The sequence below is a fragment of the Chrysemys picta genome, chromosome 1 (genome assembly GCF_011386835.1).
Source record: "Chrysemys picta bellii isolate R12L10 chromosome 1, ASM1138683v2, whole genome shotgun sequence".
Lineage (NCBI taxonomy): Eukaryota > Metazoa > Chordata > Testudines > Emydidae > Chrysemys > Chrysemys picta.
The window spans coordinates 51,267,787-51,290,166 of NC_088791.1; the positions used below are offsets into that span (position 1 = coordinate 51,267,787).

A 22,380-nucleotide genomic window follows, 5' to 3' on the forward strand; every position below is an offset into this window, starting at 1 on the left:
AAATTTAGACCTGGTGTAAATAGGTGCAATGGCCTTGTATATGTTTATGCTTAATTTAAATTTGATCCTCAATGTCCTAACATAAGCACAGACAAAGTGAGGACATTTTTAATACAAACCGATATCATAAAAGTAGTCTGAGTTCCTACTAGTAGTTATGGGGATAAAGGAACACATTGGAAAAGTGAAGCTTGACCATCCTTGCCATTAGCCTCATCTGATTTAGAGTGACAGGCTGGAAATTTCAGAACACTGCGCTCACAGAACTTTGCTAGCAGAAAAACAACAACAAAAACCTTATAACAAATCATACTGTGCCTGAAGAGAATTGTTATGTTGTTTCAATAGCAATACAGTAGTTAGCCTTGAGGAGGCACTTTCATTCTATGCATCTCAGAACCATAAAGTTTGTCATCTTCTGGAAAATGTAACCTTTGGGCTAAAATTTCTTATCCTTTTTCTCAGCCCAAATGATATATTGGCAAGGTTCTCATTCTCTGTGCAGAGTGGAGCTGCTGCATTCTTTAGAATGCTTCCTCTCTGTGGAGAGCCAGCTCTACTCTCTGGAGACTGCAGGGACTGTGACTTGACAATGCAAAGTAACTCAGTGTATTCAAACCACTTTCTCAGACATAAGCCAGGGGAAAATATTAAGGTCTTGCCACATATCCTGAAAGCCAACAAACTCAAACGTTACACTGCTCTACAGCCAAAACGCTTCTGAAATAAATGTAGTCAAACTTTACTAATTCTGGGTCACTGAGAACAAAAATGATGCTTAAAATTGTTGATTGGCTCTAGTTTTCAAGATATGCTATTGGGTCAGTATATACGACCCTTGACTTGGGAATGGCGGAGGATAAGTGAGTAATAAAGGGAAGGGATCTCAATTTAAACCAGAAATGACTAAAATACATCTTTGACTGGATCTATGAATAAATCTATGACTGGATTTGGACAGTTCTTGCTTTTTAGGCAAAACAATGAATGATGCAATCTGAAGCTGGTATTGTGTCATACATGATATGAATTGCATCATGTTATTCCTAGAAGTCATGGATGATGCACTCATAACGAAGCTTACATCACTCTGCTGAACAAATTGCCCTATATCAGCTCTAGAAATCATACAGTGTCGTGCTCTCTTATTTGTCAGTGTTTGATTTTGCAAAGGGACACATTTCTGTTTAGCCAAAGTGAGCAGAGATACCTCGTACTTGTGTGAACAGTGCAGATAACTTCTGCTATGTTTGTGGTGAAGTGACTTTTGCATCACAAAAGCGCAGTATAACCACTATGGTTAAGAAAGCCTATCACCTTTCTTTTGGCTGCAAAATTGGAGATCAGGACAAGAGGCGGGCCCCACACATATGCTGCAACACTTATGCAACAAATCTTTGTCAGTGGTTGAACAGGAAAAGGAAATCTATGCCTTTTGCAGTGCCAATGATTTGGAGAGAGCCAACAGATCATACCAGCAATTGTTACTTCTGCATGGTGCCTCCAGTTGGGAAAGGTGTGTCAAAGAAGAAAAAGTGGACTGTGCATTATCCAAACATTCGATCAGCTATATGCCCAGTACCCCACGGAGAAGGACTGCCGGTTCCTGATGCACCAGAATCATTCTCACTTGAGTCAGACGAGGAAGAGGATGAAACTTCTGGTCCTGAACCATCAATGTCACAGGACCCACATTTTCTCCCATCCTCCTCCTCTGAACCACACCTCATAACACAAGGTGAAGTGAATGACCTTGTCAGGGATTTGGAACTACCCAAGAGTAAGGCAGAGCTGTTGGGCTCCAGACTACAGCAGTGGACTCTCCTGGCAGGTGATGTTAGGGTTTCCATGTTCCGTGCTCATCAAAAGGATCTTGTCCCATTCTTCTTCATGGAAGGTGATCTTGTAGCCTGCGACATCATCGATGGTGTGATGGCAGCCCTCAACATCGTTCACGATCCAGATGAGTGGAGACTGTTCATTGATTCATCGAAGACGAGTCTTAAAGCTGTTTTACTGCATAATGGCAATGTTTTGCCATCAATTCCAATTGGTCATGCAGTCCATATGAAGGAAACCTATGACAACATGAAACAACTTTTGAGGTGCATAAACTATGACCAACATCAATGGCAGTTATGTGGCGATCTGAAGGTTGTTGCTCTCTTGCTTGATCTGCAGACTAGATACACAAAGTACTGCTGTTTTCTCTGCGAATGGGATAGTCGTGCAAGAGATTCCCACTACATCAAGAAAGATTGGCCACTCCGACAGTTATCGGAGCCTGGGAGGAAAAGTGTTCAGCATCCACCACTTGTTGAATCAAGGAAGATTTTGTTACCACTCTTACACATCAAGCTGGGTCTGATGAAGAACTTTGTCAAGGCCATTGACAAAACACAAGCAGCTTTCAAGTACCTCCGTGGAAAATTTCCAAGGTTAAGTGAAGCTAAGATAAAGGAAGATGTCTTTGTTGGTCCTCAGATTCGTGAACTTCTTCGAGATGATGTATTTGACCATGCACTGCATGGCAAGGAAAAGACGGCGTGGAAAGCCTTCCAGTTAGTGGCAATAAATTTTCGCGGAAATAACAAGGCAGACAACTACCGGTTGTTGGTGGAAAACCTCCTCAAGGCATACAAAAGCCTTGATTGCAACATGTCACTAAAGATACATTTTTTGCACTCTCATCTAGATTTTTTTCCACCGAACTGCGGAGCAGTGAGTGACGAGCACAGCGAGGGATTTCACCAGGACATTGCAACAATGGAGAAATGCTATCAGGGCAAATGGAGCCCATCAATGCTTGCAGACTATTGCTGGACAGTGACAAGAGATGCTCCATTTAATGAATACAAAAGACAAGCCAAGAAGTGCTGAGTAAACACTGAATAGGACTAAACTATATACATAATAGTTTTTTGCCTTTTGTTTCATAATACATTTTATTTATATAACCCTTTTGCTGATTTTTAAAAAGTGTTACATAAACAGGAGAGGTGAAATATTATCATGTAAAGCAACCATAAACACATGAAAAGACCTAGGTTTCCAATTTATGATTAAAACTCTACTATCTACACAATATATATAGACATAAAATGTAAAAACTTAAATATCTTAGAAACAGTAGCCAATCAGTTGTTTTAATGGTCATATTTGAATTCAGCACATCAAAATACATAATAAATAGCACATTTTATCTCTGAAGCAGACGACTTCTCAAAAATTGTAGACCAGTGTTATTGGCCCAACAGGTGAAACACATTCGAAATCCAGAGCCTCACTGAAAACACCCTGTCTCCATCTCCTCGGGGACTGGTCAGAAGTGTCTTACAGCCAATTTCAACTGTTGGAATGAGGCATAGAGAGAGAGCGCGAGCACAAATGACTGTCAGGATCCAAAACACATATGGAGCTTAAACATTTTACTGCCAATAAGAAGAAACCCACTCAAGAATTCCAAACTCTTTTTGACTGCTTAGAAACTGGGACAATAGTGTCTTCTTACTTCCAGCCAACCAAGCCTCTCAGAGGTTGCAGTTAGTACGTATCAGCAACCTCGGCTTAAGATTCTGTCACATCTAAAAGTTGCAAAATGAAAAGCATTCACCACATCACACCATTGGGTTATAATATCTTTCAAAATTAAAACCATGCTTAATAATGACTACTTCAAACAGGAAGGGGATGGAGAAGGACAGAGATGATCTGGAGGTCTAAGCATCAGATGTGAAATGCCTTCCACCAGACTCCCTAAAACCACCAGTTTACATCTCATCAGTGCTGACTCCTCAGGAAAATAAATGGAGTACAGTACAATATAAATGGTGGGGGTCCTTCAGAGGAGACTATATGAAATGAAAAGGTCTGTCTGCTTTGCATGGACATAAAATGTCCCATAGCACATTTCATAGGATTCACACTGATGTCCATGGCCAACATGGTCCTCCACCCAATGTCGTGCCCCATGATGTCTGGCTACTAGCACTATAGAACTTTTAAAACATATCATTTGGACTTTGTTAGAATGAAAGATGCCATGTTCATTTTAAATGTTTTAAATAAATTATTAAATAAAAGATTTTAGTTAAAAAAAACAAAACAGAATTAATTTCCTAGATAGTTTCCTAACTGTACTGTACTACCAGGAAGACACTGTTATGCAATATTTGATGGTTAGCTGGATAACTTACGATTCCCACCTCACATAAAACTCCTTTTTCTATCTCCTTCAAAAGATAACATACTTACTATTCTGCAGCACAAATCTCTTGTTTTCCTCTATATAGGTATGTTTGGCAGCTCAAAGGCATTATTTGAAGATGTGAGATATAGCCATTAATACAGCATCACTGTTCTGATATTTCACTCCATGGAGTTTTTAAAAATCTCATTCAAATCATCCAAACAAAGTATTCACTTTATCATTTTCTTTTATTATTCATTGTTAGAAAGTTACTTTTAAAGCTGATAAATGCGCTTAGTGCTTGCAAAGGTGAGGGATTAATAGCATTGGCTTGAGTCATGTATAGTAAGAACAAGGAGTTGTGCAAGATTTCCCTACAACTCTGCCAATGCACCCTGTTTTTACAGTCCTGGGATTCTGCTGAATAGAGAATAGTGATTGTACCAAACTGTGTAGCAGTTCTGTGATCTGCATGAAGAACGACTTTTTTATTTTGTTTTTAAACTTGTGACAAAAGCCAAGGTTTGAACTCAGGTTATGAGGAAAAGCATTGGTGCTGTAATTCATTTCACCAACTGCATTAAATTTTGAGATAAATCTAACTCTTTAAATATATATATCTGCAATTAAATATGTGTACTACAAACAGAAGTAAACAAAATATTTTAGACATTTAGAAGAATGTTGCAAGACAATTTCAGTACACTATCATATCACAGTGATGAAGAATGTTTGGGCAATCGAAGTTACTGGAGGAAAACAGGAGAGAACAGATTACAAAATAAGTGGAAGTTACAAAACTACAACAAATAAGAATAAATAAAGATTTCAAGCACAGACAGAAATGGGTAGTCCAAGATGCCAAAACCAGAAATATTATTTTCAGGCAATTAATTTACAATATAAATGCCAAGCCCGCATGCCAAATGGCAAACATATGGATTTTAATGGAGTCCCCCTTCCTCTTCATCAATATGTTGTATTAAAGAGACAATGTCAATCTGCAATCTAGTCAATTTCAAAGTATGAGTTAAAAGTAACATCCCCAAGTCCCCCAGCCATTTTTTATGATTTTTAAACTGCCTCTCTCCTCTGTTGCTGAGGGAAAGACCCACACAAACAACATGGGAAACTGAGTAAATAATTATAAAAAACAGATATACACGCAAAGTGCTATCAAATGCAATGTTAAATTGGACAAATAATTTTTTCTAATCTCTTTGTGACTGCAATCCTACATGTAGCTTGTAAGAAATGTAAAAGGTTTCAGACAAAAGTAAACGTTTTTAGATAGCAAATTCTTTGAACTATGTGTTTATACTGAGACTAGCACAATGAGGCACTGATCCCAAGTGTGGCGTTTGAGAATTAGCATCATACAAATAAGACAACGGTGACCGTAGAAATGTGACTTAATTTGATAGAAGCCTTTTATGCCCTCACCTTCTCAGTCTATGCATAGGAAAATTCCTGGATATGTTTTCCTCATCATCTACAAACAAGGAGGCTATAGGTAAAAGAAAGATGCAAGTGATATGGAACATCTAAAAATCACCTTTAACAAAGAAGCTAATGTATTCAAAAGTTGCCAATAAACATTTTCAGTTCCACTTCCCTCTTTTCTTGGTCTTTATGAAAAACCTTCCTAAAGCTCCTACTTCATAGTGCTCTCTATAATGCTGATCTGCCAATATGGAAAAATTCAACCAGACTAGGAGCTAATGTCCACTTTCCATTTAAACAGAAAGGATCAGGATAATAGCATGTAACTGCAGAGACCAGGGCAAAAGTCTTCAACTGCCCCAGTATATTAAACTGGGAATACAAAAGAAATTTGATCACTGAGAAGAAATGTGAAACTTGGAGGTTAGAAAAATGTCACTCTTTCATGATGCTCCATTCGAGGTTGTGAGAAGTTCAGAGTCTCTGGCATAAAAATTGCAGTCTCCCAAGGGAGTCTGAGAAATTGCAAGTGTTTCTCTTCTTGGCAGCATTGTTTTGGTAGGAATTATCAGCTTCTCCCAGAAACACTTAAAATAGCTTTTGTATGGCTAGCAGCTTACAGCAGGTCTATGAATGAATGACTTTTCCATGTAGCTCAAATGCAATAGACCTGACCTTAACAAAAGCTCTAGGAATTGTTGAATTAGAAAAGACAGAAGGCTCAGACTAATAAAAAACGTGTTGTCTTATGCTATCCTTCTTCGTTCTTGAGGATAGCACTGAAAGCCTCAAAATTCTAAAGAAAGAGCTTCAGAAATTCTGAAAAACAGATCTTGACAAGCATTAGGTATAGGGGACAGAAGGTCTGTCTAAAAATGTAAATGACCTTATCATTATAGAATCTGAGCAAATTACAATCATTAATGGATTTTATCTTCACAGCCTCTCTGTGAGATAGGGAAGGATTTTATCCCCATTGTTACAGATGGGGAATTGAGGCACAGGGTACACTCAGTGGGACTAGGTCACACAGGGAGTTTGTGAATAGAGTAAGAATTCAGCTGTTTTCTGAGTCTCAGTCCAGCATCCTATCCACTAGACTACCCAATTCCTACAGTTGTGGTTAAAGCAAAGGAATGGAGGCTGTTCCTGGTTCTTCCCCATTAAGACCACTCTGTTCTTCTGTTTCCCAGTTCATAAAATAACGATACTTATCCTCCTTTGTAAAGCCCATAGAGAGTAGAGCTGTTATTACTGTTATAGGGCTTGATCCTGCAAGGAGCACTCCGACCTAGATCCAGCAAAACACTTAGGCATGAACAGTTCCATTGTTAAGCATATGCATGAAAGTTTTCTTGGATTGGGGCCAGATTGCTCTGAAGCTTGCAGGTTCTAGCCCATCACATGTAACTAGATATGGCCCCTCAATCAGTTTCTCTCTAGACTGAGGCCATGTCCACTTTGAAAGTTTGGTTGACGTAAGTTGTCAGCGAAAGCTGCCAACTTCTGTATACTGCTTGGGTGTATGCACTGTTGGCTGCTTGGTGGGTGCCGTGAGTGTTCACCATGAGTGGCTGTGTTGAGGGAAAATGCAGCGCACCATGGGTAGATATGCCTGTGAGCCCCATGCCGCCATCCAGCACAAAGCCTTGTGGGTTACCAGCAATTCACCCAGGGATTTCAGGAAAGTAGGAGTCAAGTTCCCAGAATACCACATTCTCTATCCCATAGTGTTTGTTCCATTTTGTAATTTTCGTGCCATTTTTAAATTCCCATAGTTCCAGGAGCCACTGTTCAGTCTCTACTATGTCTCTGACAGCAGCATGGACCTTTCAGACCTCAGCATTATTTTACTCATTGCTAATATAGGACGCACAATTCTTCTGTATTTGTAAAACTTCAACGAGCACTACTATAATCGGGTATGTGAGGAGATGTTCGACAACAATGACTGGATGCTAATAGACAATGAATAAAAATGCCAGGTTGCTCCTGGCATTAAGGAGCAGCTCCACATAGTGGATCGCAGCTGCTGGGCCTGAAAATGGAGTGCTGATTAGTGGGATCACACTATAAAGCAGATTTGGGATTACAAGCAGCGGCTGCAGAACTTTTGGATGCGAAAGGCCACGTTCCTGGATTTGTGTGCTGAGCCTGCCCCAGCCCTCCTGTGCAGGCACATTAGAATGCCAGGTGCATTGACACTGGACAAGCGAGTGGCAATTGAACTCTGGAAGCCTGCAACACCAGACAGCTATCGGTAAGTGTACAGTATATAGTTAGTTGTCATGGCACAAGTTCTTATTGTAAAAAGTGCCATACCCTACTGGGAAATTATTTTTAAGTCCATTTGTTTAAATATACCATGTTTCTCACAGAGGAGAAAGCTACTGTGTGGTTGTTATAGATAGCTTGATAGCACTTAAACACCCAAGTCAGCATCAGAGCCCCATTATGCTAGGCACAATACAAATGCATAAAAGTGATTGCTCTGAAGAGTTTATATTCTGTCACCCTTACTTACAATGGGAAGTAATATAAAATGCTCAAAATTATAAATATAAAAAGCCTCACAACACTATGCAAACTTGCAGTCTCTGGCCTACATCTCAGCTTTCATTGTCTCATACAACTATGCTAATCTCTGCATCCAGCCCAACCCCCTCCTCCTTACTAATCACTATGTCTCTTTTTCCCCACAGCACACCATTCTCCATGCTGTCCCATGAGCTTGAAACAACCTGCTAATAACTGTACACAAAACAGCACCCCTTTTCTTCAAATCATCAGTTAAGACCCATCTGTACCAATGTTACAGGCAAACAAAATCAGATCAGCTTCAGATTTGTAGAGTCCCTGTCATAGAAAGCAAGCATTGGCCTGAGCATTTATGAGGAGTGTAAGAAAGAGAAGCTCCACTCTCAGATTTGGAACTCTCTACTAATAGTTTAAAAACAGCCATACACAGAAGTTGTCAACTGCAAGTTTTCAAACATACTTCACAAAGTGAGCCAGAACAGGAGTTGCTTAACTAATGATAGCAGGCATGAAAAAAACCTGCTTGAGAATGCTAAGCAAACAGCAGAGGAATTTGATTGGCTGAGAGAAATCGTTGCTGACACATAAACATAGCTAAGGAGGGTCAAGAGAGGCAGAGAGGAGCTGGCTATCTGCCAGCATATTAGAGGTCAGCCTCATAGCTTGTTTGATGTCCAGAGTAGCCAAACTCCATAAGGAGGGAGACAGTATTTGGCAGACTACTGGGAGAAGGGCAGAGGGACTTCTGAACACTCAAGCTTACCAGTTTTTCCACATGATTCCCAACTTGCCACCAATTTAAAAGGAAACTGCAATTATGCATTTCAAGTATAAGAGCCACAAGGGATCAAGACAAGGACAGAGTAGGCCCGTTACTCAGTGAGAGGGGAAAGACAATAACAGAAAATGTGGAAATGGCAGAGGTGCTTAATGACTTCTTTGTTTCGGTTTTCACCAAGAAGATTGGTGGCGATCTAACATAGTGAATGCCAGTGAAAATGAGTTAGGATCAGAGTCTAAAATAGGGAAAGAACAAGTCAAAAATTACTTAGACAAGTTAATTGTCTTCAAATCACCAGAGCCTGATGAAATGCATCCTAGACTGAGTCTAGTCAAGGAGCTGACTGAGGAGATATCTGAGCCATTAGCAATTATCTCTGAAAAGTCATGGAAGATGGGAGACATTCCAGAAGACTGGAATAGGGCAAATATAGTGCCTATCTATAAAAAGGGAAATAAGGACAACCCGGGAAATTACAGACCAGTCATCTTAATTTCTGTTCCTGGAAAGATAATGGAGCAAATAATTAAGAAATCAATTTGCGAACACCTAGAAGATAATGAGGTGATAAGTAACAGCATAGATTTGTCAAGAACAAATCGTGTCAAACCAGCTTTCTTTGACAGGGTAACAAGCCTTGTGGATAGGGTGGAAGCGGTAGATGTGGTATATCTTGATTTTAGTAAGGCTTTTGATACTGTCTCGCATGACCTTCTCAAAAACAAACTAGGGAAATACAACCTAGATGGAGCTACTATAAGGTGTGTGCATAACTGGTTGGAAAATCGTTCCCAGAGTGTAGTTATCAGTGGTTCACAGTCATACTGGAAGGGCATAATGAGTAGGGTCCTACAGGGGTCGGTTCTGGGTCCAGTTCTGTTCAATATCTTCATCAGTGATTTAGATAATGGCATAGAGAGTACACTTACAAAGTTTGCGGACGATACCAAACTGGGTGGGGTTACAAGTGCTTTGGAGGATAGGATTAAAATTAAAAATTATCTGAAGTAAATAGGATGAAATTCTATAAGGACAAATGCAAAGTGCTCCACTTAGGAAGGAACAATCAGGTGCACACATACAAAATGGGAAATGACTGCCTAGGAAGGAGTACTGCGGAAAGGGATCTGGGGGTCATAGTGGATCACATGCTAAATATGAGTCAACAGGGTAACGCTGTTGCAAAAAAAGCAAACATCATTCTGGGATGTATTAGCAGGAGTATTGTAAGCAAGACATGAGAAGTAATTCTTCCACTCTACTCTGCGCTGATTAGGCCTCAACTGGAGTATTGTGTCCAGCTCTGGGCACCGCATTTCAGGAAACATGTGGACAAATTGGAGAAAGTCCAGAGAAGAGCGACAAAAATAATAAAAGGTCTAGAAAACATGACCTATGAGGGAAGATTGGGATTGGAAGATTGGGATTGGGTTTGTTTAGTCTGGAGAAGAGAAGACTGAGAGGGGACATGATAACAGTTTTCAAATACATAAAAGGTTGTTACAAGGAGGAGGGAGAAACATTGTTCTTCTTAACCTCTGAGAATAGGACAAGAAGCAATGGGCTTAAATTGCAGCAAGGGAGGTTTAGGTTGGACATTAGGAAAAACTTCCTAACTGTGAGGGTGGTTAAGCACTGGAATAAATTGCCTAGGGAGGTTGTGGAATCTCCATCACTGGGGATTTTTAAGAGCAGGTTGGACAAACACCTGTCAGGGATGGTTTAGATAATACTTAGTTCTGCCTTGAGTGCAGGGGCCTGGACTAGATGATCTCTCGAGGTCCCTTCCAGATCTATGATTCTAAGATGCCAGCTGCTCGCAGAGGTATCAGGGTGGCAGGAGGCATTTGAGGGTGCCACGTGAGGAATGAGCATGGGCAAGGCTGGAGTGCAGGATTTGGTGTGACCACCAAAGAGGTGGCATAGCTATAAAATGGAAGTGGAATCTTGGAAGACATGACAGTGTTGTCAACGACCTAGTGATTGCAAGGATCAGGAGAGATCAGGCTAAATCAAGGAAATGCTGGAGGCAATCCTTGAGATACTGAGTGAAGAACAATAAGTATTGCTAGTAGTAACCACTTGGGGTTTTTAGATCATACTAAAATAAAAAGTGATATTTAACCCCCCATAGGATTCATTGCCCAACTGATGTGTCACAATACAACTTGCCCTATCTACACTAGAGTTTTAAAACATGTTAAATAAAATGTATTAGCTAATATATCTTAAAAACAAAAACAACTTTTATCCTACTGTGGCCAAACCCCTGGAGACAGAAGGTTTGAATTCAGAAGCAAGGGACATCAACGGAAGCCATATTAGTATCTTTTCTTTTGTAGAACTCCACACAAACCTATTTGCCAGCTGACCCTTAATTGTTGGATTTGTTCAGAGGCAGAGGGCTTCGCAAAGCAAAATAACTGTTTGACTTGCAAATCAACACTCAGATTGCAGCAAAGGGAAGTGAAAAACTGGAAGCCTCTATTGCTGAAACCTGAGCTGTGACTTTCTTAGCCTCAACCGTGGCTGCAGCTCAGGTTTCAGCCTCATTTTTCCAATAAAAAGAGGAAAGTCAGGATTGACATAACATTCAAAAAAGGGCAGAAAAAATATGGATTCTTTAAGTTTCATAAAACAGCAGTAAAAGGCACAAACATTAAAAAAAAATTTTTTAACTTCACGGTTAACCTTTGATAAATGCAATGTTTGCTTTGGGCCAAATCCTGCACTCCTGGCTGCAGTCGAGGAAGTCCGTAATTGCAGATGAGCTGGTGTGGGTCTGACACAAATAAAACCCAAACCCCACGCACAGCCCAGCTCTGTTCTGCAGACTCCCTGGGCTATTTTTATTGTGGTATCGCACAAAGGCCCTGATTGGGAGTGGACCTTACTGTACGTAAGCACTGTGAACACACGCTGGAAGACATGGACCCTGCCCCAAAGAATTTACAATTCAGTGTACCCAGGTTCTGGGGACAGATCAGAAGAGGAGCAGGGTAGGGACCAATGGATTTACTGTCAGTTTCTCCCTCCCCATCTACCCACCCACTGGTGCTATCACAGCATTTCCACAAGATGTACACAGCAATGAAGATTTCACATTTTAAGGCAATTCCTGCTTCCTCCTCTGAAGGCACGGAGAACCCCTGGCAGTGAAGCTAATGTGTGTGGGGGAGGGAAAGGAGGATTTGGAGTACTGTGCCAGGGATACACATATTCCATTGGCCCAGAGGATTCACTGCGGCCCAATCCTCTGGTGCGCTCTCAAGTGACAGTGGGGTGCACTGGGCTACAGAGCACTTCTTTAATCAGTGGGCTAATGTAGCTCTGCAAAGTGGCTAAGAAAAGATACAGCTTCCCTCTCATCTGCCAAGCCAAAGCTACTGGGTGGGGCGGGGGGATAGCAAGAGGATTTGGCCTTCGTAAGCCCTCAAAATGACATTCTGGTATTCCATTTTTTAAACCACAGGATTGGTATATTATTGATTATTATTATTATTATTACTACTACTACACACAGGAAAAATTGTGCTAATGCATGGCACATTCTTGCGAGGAAAAGTTATTCAGCACATTCAGCTTTTTTTTTTGCTCTGGGCATATTTCCCACTGGAGTGGAACACTGACATACAGCCTGCAGGTAAAACTACTCCAAGAAAATGTGTTTTGTTGTTTTTTTAAACTGGCAATCAGGGAAACAAGCTAAAATCAAGATTTATCTCTGCAGTTTAGCATAAAATGCCTTCTTCTAATTCCATACAAATGTACATATTTGATTTTATATTATGTTGTTTCAGTTTCTTAAGGTACTTAGTCCTCAAAATAATTACTTACCAGTCTCTTTTGCTGGAGCTGTTCTCTTAGTAATCTGTCTTCTGGTAAAACATCACATAAAAGAAAATAATTGTCCTGTTCCTCTGTTAAGAGATTAGGAAATGAATGCAAAGGAGACATTTGCAGCTGTTTTGCATATATTCTGCACTGTAACATGCTAAACCTTCCCCCCCCCCCCAGCCTCAGATATAATTAGACTGTTTCAGTTAAATATTTTAAAAATTAATGTAATTTTCATTTTAAGAAAACTACAGTTTTATTTTACTTTGTGGATCAAAGCCAGGCATAGCTAGGTAAAATCTCATTAATATAAATGGACTTGCAGCCATTTACACCACCAGTCGATTTATATAAGGCCAGAATGTGCATAGCCCTTGCATATGCATAGCTCTTGCATTTTCTTGTGCCCCCTCTGTTGTATATAGGTTCTTAAATTGCCCTTGTCACTGTTGTAGCTGAATATGTTCTAGTTGTGTATTTAATGATGCAACTAACATCTTCAATGTGTGGTTAGCTCTCTCGCTTTCTTTCTCTCACCAGAAGGAGAATTGTGTGTGTGCGCGTTGGGTGGGGGTGGGGGTGAGAATAGTGTTTTATGTTTATATACACATTGCTATGAGTTTATATTAGAGAAAACAAGGCTGAAGAAGTTTGACCTGAACTGGGAGATAAAGGTGGTGAGGTTTGTGATGGTCCTTAGTTGAATGAGCTCCCCCTGAAACTAACAGCCTTGGACTGGCCCCTGAGAATGATGTGTCTCCTGCCCAGACAGAATGTTCCATGGTGCCAGAGAAGCAGAGCTGTCGACCACAGTGTTCATCCCGGAGCTTTAGATGATCTTTTGCAGAGGCCAGGCACAACTGCTGTCTTGGCACTCTTAGTGCACTGAATAGTTCCTCCTGTGGCAATACTTCCCACAGAGTGGGAGAAGAAGTGAGGCCATGACCCAATTGTGAACAAGAGCTGGCCATAGAGGCAGGGTGTGCGGAGCTGAAGTAGTTCAGGGGGTGTGCTTCCCTGCACACTGGGGCAGCTTTGTGAGAACTGTGCCTCCCATTCACACAGCTGGTATCTGAGCTCCCTTTGCAGAGCAATGCTGCTTCCAGGGCTTGATTCCGGAAGTTGCTGAGCACCCTGGCCCAGATCCAGCAAAACTCTCAAGCATGTACATAGGCTCATTCCTAGTCAGCCGAGCATTTAAGCACATGTTTAAATCCCACTGAAGTCAGTGGACCTAAGCATGCACAGAAGTACTGAGCTGAATAAGTAGGAGCTTACACATGTGGTCAAAGTTAAGCACATACTAAAGTACTTTGCTGGACTGGTGCCCGATTGCTCACCATTTTAAAGGACTGAGTCTGTAGTACAGGCCACAGTGTATCAGGTAAGGAAATGAGCAGTGTAGATAAGGGCACACTTACCTATTGGAGCTTCTGAATTGGTTCTTATCACACTACAGAAATCTGTGATGGGCTGCTCCGTGAATCTCTTCTTCCAATATAAAATGTATCTTTAAAAAAAAGTATGCGTGTGTGAAGGAGGAATCTTTACTATAAAATACTGTATTCCCTAAACTACTGGTCCACTGTATCCTACTCCCATCCTTTTAATTCTTATTTCAGGGTTTTTTTAAATGTAAAATTACTTATCCAATGCTGGTTCTGTAAAGCTGCCATGTATTGCGAGACTATATTTTAATAAAGTGATATTGTTCTCCAGTTCATGAAAGTTATTCAGCTTCACTGAAGCAGATTTCAGCAAAAACAGGCCTGATCCAAAGTTCACTGAAGTCAGCGAAAAAGACTTCTACTGGTTTCAATGAGCTTTGGATCAAGCTTCACATAAGTAATGGGAGTTGGTCACATCTCTAGAAACACCCATCACTTGGTTACATTTTTACTAAAAAGAAGTACTTATACATTTCCAAAAATACCAGATATAGATGGGATATCCCTATATGTGGTATCCCTTTACCATTTCCATTTTCCATTTATTTTGGAGCAGGCCTTAAAATAGGAAGACATTCTCATGTTTGTTTTTAAATCAGTGAACCTCTCCTACTCTGAAGTTCTAAGGAGAGTGATGCTGCATAACAAGAAATCAGGATAGAAGTTCATCTTACAAGATTGCATTAACAGCACTCCAGTGTTTACTCTTTCTGGAACAGGTTAAGACTCAGAGTTATTTGAGACACATGCAAAAATACAAGACATGATGGAAGCATCAACTTGACAAACTTGAATGCTTTTAGACCAAATATTTGGTAATGGGCACACAAGGTATAACAATATCCAAAGGCTGGAAATTGAAGCTGGACAAATTCAAGTTTTTAACAGTGCGGCTAATTAACCACTGGAACAACTTACCAAGGGTATGGTACATTCTTCATCACTGGCAATTTTAAAATCAAGATTGGATGTTTTTCTAAAGAATATGCTCCAGTTCAAACAGAAACTGAATCAGGGAAATTCTATAGCTGGTATTATGCAAGCGATCAGACACTAGAGAAGAGGTCCCCAAACTGTGGGGCGGGAAGATTCGAGGGGTGCAGCGGAGCCCAGGCCAGCCCCCACAGGGGGTGGGGAGGAAGTGCCACCCAGGCCCGCTCCGCTCCCAGCTCCGCTCTGGTCCCACCCCCAGCTGCAAATCCAGGCTCCCGGCCCCATGCCCATCCCCACCCACAGCCTTGGCTCCTGACCACAGCCCAGCAGCAGCTCTGCACCCAGCCCTGGCCCCACCCTCGTCCCCTTGCTGTGGCTCCGTTCCTGGCCTTGGCCCTGCTCCCGGCCTCAGACCTGCCTCTAGCTGCAGCCCCAGCCTCGGCCTCCTTATCCCTGTCCCCGTCCCCAGGGGGAGAGCAGGTCACAGACGGGGTAAGGGGGGACACTATGCTGAAAAGTTTGGGGACCACTGCACTAGAGGATCACAGTGATTCCTTCTGGCCTTATAATCAGTTAATTATGGCTGCATTCATAGGGAAATATAGCAATCCAAGGGCTTGTCTACACAACACTTAGTTTCCAGCAAGCTTGGGTGTTAATCTTGTTGGATTAAAAATAATAATTCATACATTTATGTTGTAGAAAATGTAAGAAAGAATGGTTCCAGAACAGACCCCGGATTTGGCCTGACCATTAGAAAGAAATACGTCTCTCAGCCTGCTCTCTCAACCTGCTGAGTTTGTGCCAATTAAAAGAGGCCTGCCAGCAAGGCCGACTCCAGGCACCAGCTTACCAAGCAGGTGCTTGGGGCGGCCACTTCGGAGAGGGGCAGCACGTCCAGCTGTTCGGCGGCAATTCGGTGGATGGTCCCTCACTCCTGCTCGGAGCGAAGGACCTCCCGACGAATTGCCGCCACAGATTGCTATCGCGGCTTTTGTTTTGTTTTGTTTTGTTTGGCTGCTTGGGGCGGCCAAAACCCTGGAGCCGGCCCTGCCTGCCAGTTTGCAAGGTCTGTGCTAATTGCAGAAAAACATCCAGAGACAAAGAATTTGTTCTAAAAGTAACAAGATAACAGCTGTCCTTTATGGCTGGTACAACTTTGTTTTCCTGAACTCCAGAATAAGATTTGTGAACCCCCCCACTCTTGCATGCTTATTTTGTTTGCTTCCTTTTAGATGTAACAAGTGGGATAAATAGACTTATTGAAGTCTGCCATATCCCACTGATTTTAGAATGGTTATGTTAAAGGATGGGTAGCTGATAAAAAGCAGATGTGACAGGATATATGTTGGAGTGTGACTGTATGTATGATTGAATGAGGAATGAAAGATTAAAGATTGAAGTGCCAGCCTTAAAATAAGACCGTTTGGCTGAAGTATACAGTGGACGAGATAGCCCGATAACCCAGAGGGCATACTTGCCCCCTGGACAGGGGGGCTGAAGAGCCAAGGAACAAGATGATAACATACTGTAATTTCGTCATTGCTGTGCCATCTGCGTGACTGACTATCACCTGAAACGTGAGAACAGTGATTGATTATCACATCAAACATGAAAACAGCATGATGAAGGAAACCCTGTAAACTTGTATGAGGATAAATCCCTATAAAAACAGACCCTGAAGACTGAGGACTTTGGGTCTGATTCTGCAAACCAACTTTCAGGAGCATCAGATGCGCATCTGACAAGGTCCTGCTCCCTCCTCGTGTCCAGGCCACCTGGCCAGTGGCTTGGTACGAGCAACTCTAAGGCTGATAACTAGGATAACAACCTTGCAGAAGTGTGTGTGTATAAATGAATGTGAAATTGAATGGAATGTTACAACTATAACTGACTGCTTACTATGATTCTTTCTGTATTCACAACAAATGCAGCATATATTGCCTTATACCCTTTAACAAGATCCTGCTGGTTTTTATTTTCTTGGTATAACAATCTGCCCTGAAGTAAGTGTCCACACAGACAGTGCTGCCATGCTACGAGTTCCGCAGTGAGCTTTAATTTACTCCCATTTCAAAGCAGTAGGTCAAAGTGCACTATGGAAATGTTAGTGCACTGCAGCAGTTTTCACATGGACATTTAGTGTGTGGCAGGCTAGTACAGGGTTGATGTATACCCCAGTCTGCCACGAACAAAGAAGCTCCAGGTCTCTCTGCTCTGAAACTGAAAGAACTTCCAAAATATCATAACCACATCTCAACTTTAACAAAGAGATAATGAATGTCTCTAAAAGAAATTTGGGACAAAAAGAGACTCCACTCAAAGAAGATTTTTTTTGCAGAGAAACAAATTGAGGCCTGTAGCTAGGCTAACAGAAGTAGAAATGCAGAAACATCCTTCCCCTGCCACCTGCCAAAAAACAAAAACAACAAAAAAAACCTCCCAACTCTAACCACCCTCAACTGGGAAGGATTTCTCCAGAAAAGCCTGCAACAATTGCAATTAATGTTTTAGCTAGTTTAAACCAAGATTTTGTTATTATTTATTACTGGTATTACAGTAAGACTACAAACAGATAAAAGACAGTCCTTGTTCCAAAAAGCTTACAGATTTGGGCGGGGGGAATGAAAACTAGAACAGTCTACCTGCTAGTTATTTGGAATTCTAAAATTAAACGTGATCCTGAAAACACTTATATATGTAGTTAACTTTACTCATGAGGTGACTAAATGGGATGACTCACAAGCATAATGTGTAAATGTGTGCAAGATTAAAGCCCAAATTGTCAGTGGAAATTATATTCTGTTAAGTAGATGCTAAGAATTTTTTTAAAAATACACATTGGTAAGTTAAAACATTTCAGATACTATTGTTGTAAAGATCAATTAAAATTCTTACAACTGACAGGAGAAAAAGGTTTTTCTGTTTTTTTCAATTGGTTTATTTTGTGTATAGTCAAGTTTCCTTGTTTCCCTGAATAGTCATCTTCTAGGAAGAAAATCTCCAGAGATTTGCAGGCTAAAATGCTGTGGACAAGAGGTCCCTCCAGCTCCCTCCTACTCCAGCAAGCCCTTTCGATAGCTAAAACGTCTAACCTCACAGGGTAGGAGTAACAGGGCTTATGCAGAACTGGAGATGGTACAGCAAGCAAGACAAAGCATGCTGCAAAGTTGTAGCTTCACCATTTGCTGCCACTTTCAATCAGGTTTGGTTCCTTTCCACTTGCATTAGCAGGGAAGAGAATCTAAAGAGCAATTTTCTAGAAAAGGTGATTTTAAATTACATTTCTGTTTAGCCAGAACAATCCCAACAGTACCATTTAATTAGCATTCCTTTAGTGAACATTTCTTTTTTTGTTTATATGAAGAAACTAGCATTATCTCCAAAGCAGATTGCATTGTTGCTCTCAGCATTAAAACAGAAACAAGTGCCATTATTTGATTTAGCAATGTTAAGCTTACACTTCTGAACAAATGAATGATTCTTAGGGTTTTATGTGGCCTACTTTTCATTTCCCATGTTTCATCTTAATCTTTCACATTAAACCATGGTATTTAGCCATAAATCACTGCTTTGTAAGTGAGCCTGATCACAAGAATCTAGAAAAGTGGGTATTGTGTAAGTGCCAAGACCTACTTTGTTTCAACTGGATAATTTACCTACTAAAATGTATCATTCCAACAAAGCAAACAACAAACAAGAGTAGATAGGAGCCAGCCTGGTGGCCTAATACCACACACTGCCATGTGGTAGGGTAGAGTTCCAAGCAAGAGATTATACACAAATCCACATCTAGATGTGTGAGCCAGCTGGGCCTGAGCTAGCTGCTGAGGAAAGAGCTGGGATGACCAATGAAGTAACTGTGGAAGGGGTCTCAGTTACACGGATATGACAATACTGCATGGCACAGTCAAGGATAAAGTGGAAATTATATGGAACAATATAGGCCTAATTAGGGTAAATTGATATGACTCCTTAGGCAATCCTTCCATCACTAAATTCTAAATTACTCACGCCCGATGCTAGAGAACAAGGCAAGACAGAAAGAACTAGCTAGAAAGTAGCCATGCAGAGATGGGAATAAGGCCTCGGAATGAGAGGAAGGTAGTCAAAAATAGAAAAAAGTAGATAGACCAGAATGTGTGTCTAACAAGGTAGCTGGTCCTTTAAATAAAATCAGGTCCAGCTCTCCTCCTCCAGTCCAGTTTGGTGTAATGAGGACAACAGGGGGTCCCTCGGAAGCTATACATGAGAGACAGCCCAAAGGCGAGAGAGAACATAGAGTCCAGAAAGAGAAAGTTCAGTACCCAGAGTCCGGAGAGGGAGCGCAGAAGAAGAGCAGAGCTGGGCTGAGAGCTTTATAAGAATGGCCATACTGGGTCAGACCAAAGGGCCATCTAGCCCAGTATCCAGTCTACCGACAATGGACAATGCCAGATGCCCCAGAGGGAATGAACAGAACAGGTAATCATCAACTGATCCATCCCGTCACCCATTCCCAGCTTCTGGCAAACAGAGGCTAGGGACACCATCCCTGTCCATCCTGGCTAATAGCTATTGATAGCTATCCTCCATGAACTTATCTAGTTCTTTTTGAACCTTGTTATAGTCTTGGTCTTCACAACATCCTCTGGAGTTCCACAGGTTGACTGTGCATTGTGCGAAAAAATACTTACTTTTGTTTGTTTTAAACCTGGTGCCTATTCATTTCATTTGGTGACTCCTAGTTCTTGTGTTCTAGACCTCTATCATATCCGCCCTTAGTCGTCTTTTTTCCAAGTTGAAAAGTCCCAGTCTTATTAATCTCTCCTCATATGGCAGACACCCCATACCCCTAATCATTTTTGTTGCCCTTTTCTGAACCTTTTCCAATTCCAATATATCTTTTTTGAGATGGGGCGACCACATGTGCACGTAGTATTCAAGATGTGAGCGTACCATGGATTTATACAGAGGCGATATGATATTTTCTGTCTTCAGAGGGGATGCCTGAAAGAGGGAGTGGTGAGAGTTCCCCTGTTGAGCAGTGGAGCCAGATCAGGTGGGTGAAAGCAGAGGGCAGTCAGGGTAGGGGGGGGGTTCACCTACAAACTTCTCCCGGCCAGTGAGCCATGGCCAGAAAGGGCTGGAGGCTGACAGCAGCAGAGGGAGATGCCTGCTGGTTCTCTGAGTCAGGGAGCTGAATCTGAAGGGCCAGAGAGGGCAGAAGGCTAGGGAATGATGGAGGGGTGAGTCTGCTGATGTCTCTGGGCAAGAGCTGAAACCATAACTGGGAAGGAAACATAGCAGAGAAACACCGCAGTCAGAGGGGCTGGGGTGAGGTGTGGTGCAAAACATCAGAGCTGTACCTGAGAGCTGTAGGCATAATGGGACGCTGGAGCTGTATTTGGTGTGTGCATGGACTGTTCAGATTGAAAAAGTGCATGTAGAGGTTGGACTGGGCTGGGGAAACTGAACTATGGTTGTGGGACTTCCTGTAATACATTTTTCTCTCTCTCAAAGGGCTATTTCTATTCTGAAAACTGGTGTGGAGTTACTGGGAATTCCAGAAGAAAGGGGAAAGCAAGGCAGATCCACCTGTTCTGTCGTAGCCCACTACTGAAGGTGTGCCAAGAGGGCTGCCATACCATATAGGAAAATGAACGTGGGCAGGTGAAAGGACCGCGGGAAGAGGGGAACTGTGAGTGTGTGGAAGAGGGATATTGAGGCATCGGGCTCCTTGCAGGGCCCTTCCTGAGACCACGAGGGGACACCCTGGAGATATCAGCCCTTTGACACAGTGTGCTTTATGAAATGAACAGAGCTTTTCAATACAAGAAAATAACTTCATCTGAAGAAACTGACGTTGCTATTGATTAGCTAGACAACTAGTTTCTTGCCAGTTGGCAATTCCTATGTCCTAACTACCAATCACAATTACCTATTCTTATGTTCTAAGTAACACACTATAAATAATATCAAACCAACACTGTTAGGTAACAGTTTGCAAATGTCCCCCAAAAAAGTATCAAAAAGTTACATACCAGGTGATCCATGGTACATATCTTACTTACACATTTGCATGATCTATTTTAACTGAGAAAAATTTACCTTTTGAAATCTGCAACCAGCTTGACATCTGCTATGACAAGCTTGTGTTCAATAATCATGTGCTTCAGAAGTTGGTCTTGTTCTGCTCGCGGAGAACATTCTTCACAGAAAATACAAGGCACAGATGGAGACTCTTCCACAGCAGCTACACCACCTGGACTTTCTGGCAAAGACAGCGGCTCCAAAATATACTCACTATCTGAAGGGAACAAAAGAAAAAAAAAAAAAAAAATCTTTGTTGGACTGCAATTTCGTCTTCAATCTCCAAAATAATCATAAATAAACCAGCATTCTTTCGAAAACCTATTTTGTATGGATGACTCGTAAGCAGTGTAGGTAGAATCAGGACCAAGGGAAAAGAGCTTTTGTAGCTTTAATATGGCTTCCTCCAACAAGAGCAAGGAGCAAATTTATTAGCAAGGCCACCAAATGTTTCTTCCTCAAAGCCAGCCAACGGCTCCACTTCTAGAGTGGGTTGATGAGGCTTCAATAGCACAGGGGTACAAACTCTGTGATCCATGACTGACATTAAGGCAGGGGGTATGTGTCATGTAGTATGGTCTGGGTGGTATGTGTGTTGGTTATTAGTGCAGGGAAGTTTCTTCCCAAAAGTTGGACCCACTTTATTTTCTCAGAAACTAGCCCACATGCTGGTGTGTGTTAAGATGACAAGGTAAGTGAGGTAATATCTTTTATTAGGCCAACTTCTGGTGGTGCGACAGATGAGCTTTCAAACGCTTCCTCGGGTCTGCGTTAGATTCATCACCCTGATAATAAAAGGTTAAATTGTGTAGGGGGGGCTGTTGTTGCATGTGGATTATCCCTGTTAGTACAGACCATCTCTTTACAGGAACCTTTTATCACTCACTCACTATTGTATGATTATATAAATAATTTGCCTTGTGCCATAAGGCATCTGTTAGTTTGACTGTCAAAACGTTTCTTGTTACACAGACGTGGTTCTTGCTGATGGAGAGGCCTCCACTCGAGGATCTAGATCTGCTGAAACATTTCTTAGCTGTGTATGGGCTGGGAAAGGAGCTGTTATGACCCATATATTAAGGCCCAGTTTTGTACAATAGCGAATGGGAACAAGAGCACAGTTAATCATTTATTTAGGG

General features: G+C 41.6%; 1 protein-coding gene and 1 long non-coding RNA gene across 7 annotated transcripts in view; one reads left to right on the plus strand and one right to left on the minus strand.

Moving 5' to 3' along the window:
- The window catches only part of ZNF277 (zinc finger protein 277), a 76,344-nt gene that overhangs the window by 18,925 nt on the left and 35,039 nt on the right, over positions 1–22,380 (minus strand). For all 6 annotated transcript variants that reach the window (XM_065556663.1, XM_005310603.5, XM_065556653.1 and 3 more), the window contains 3 exons: positions 21,260–21,458; positions 14,210–14,298; positions 12,789–12,871 (listed from right to left, as the gene is read on the minus strand). In XM_065556663.1, coding sequence (XP_065412735.1) covers positions 12,789–12,871; positions 14,210–14,298; positions 21,260–21,458 — 371 coding nt within the window. The remainder of the gene's footprint in view (positions 1–12,788; positions 12,872–14,209; positions 14,299–21,259; positions 21,459–22,380) is intronic.
- LOC135973456 (uncharacterized) lies at positions 12,248–21,432 on the plus strand. Its single transcript, XR_010590295.1, has 2 exons — positions 12,248–12,594; positions 20,672–21,432. It is a non-coding gene; the product is annotated as an uncharacterized LOC135973456 (long non-coding RNA).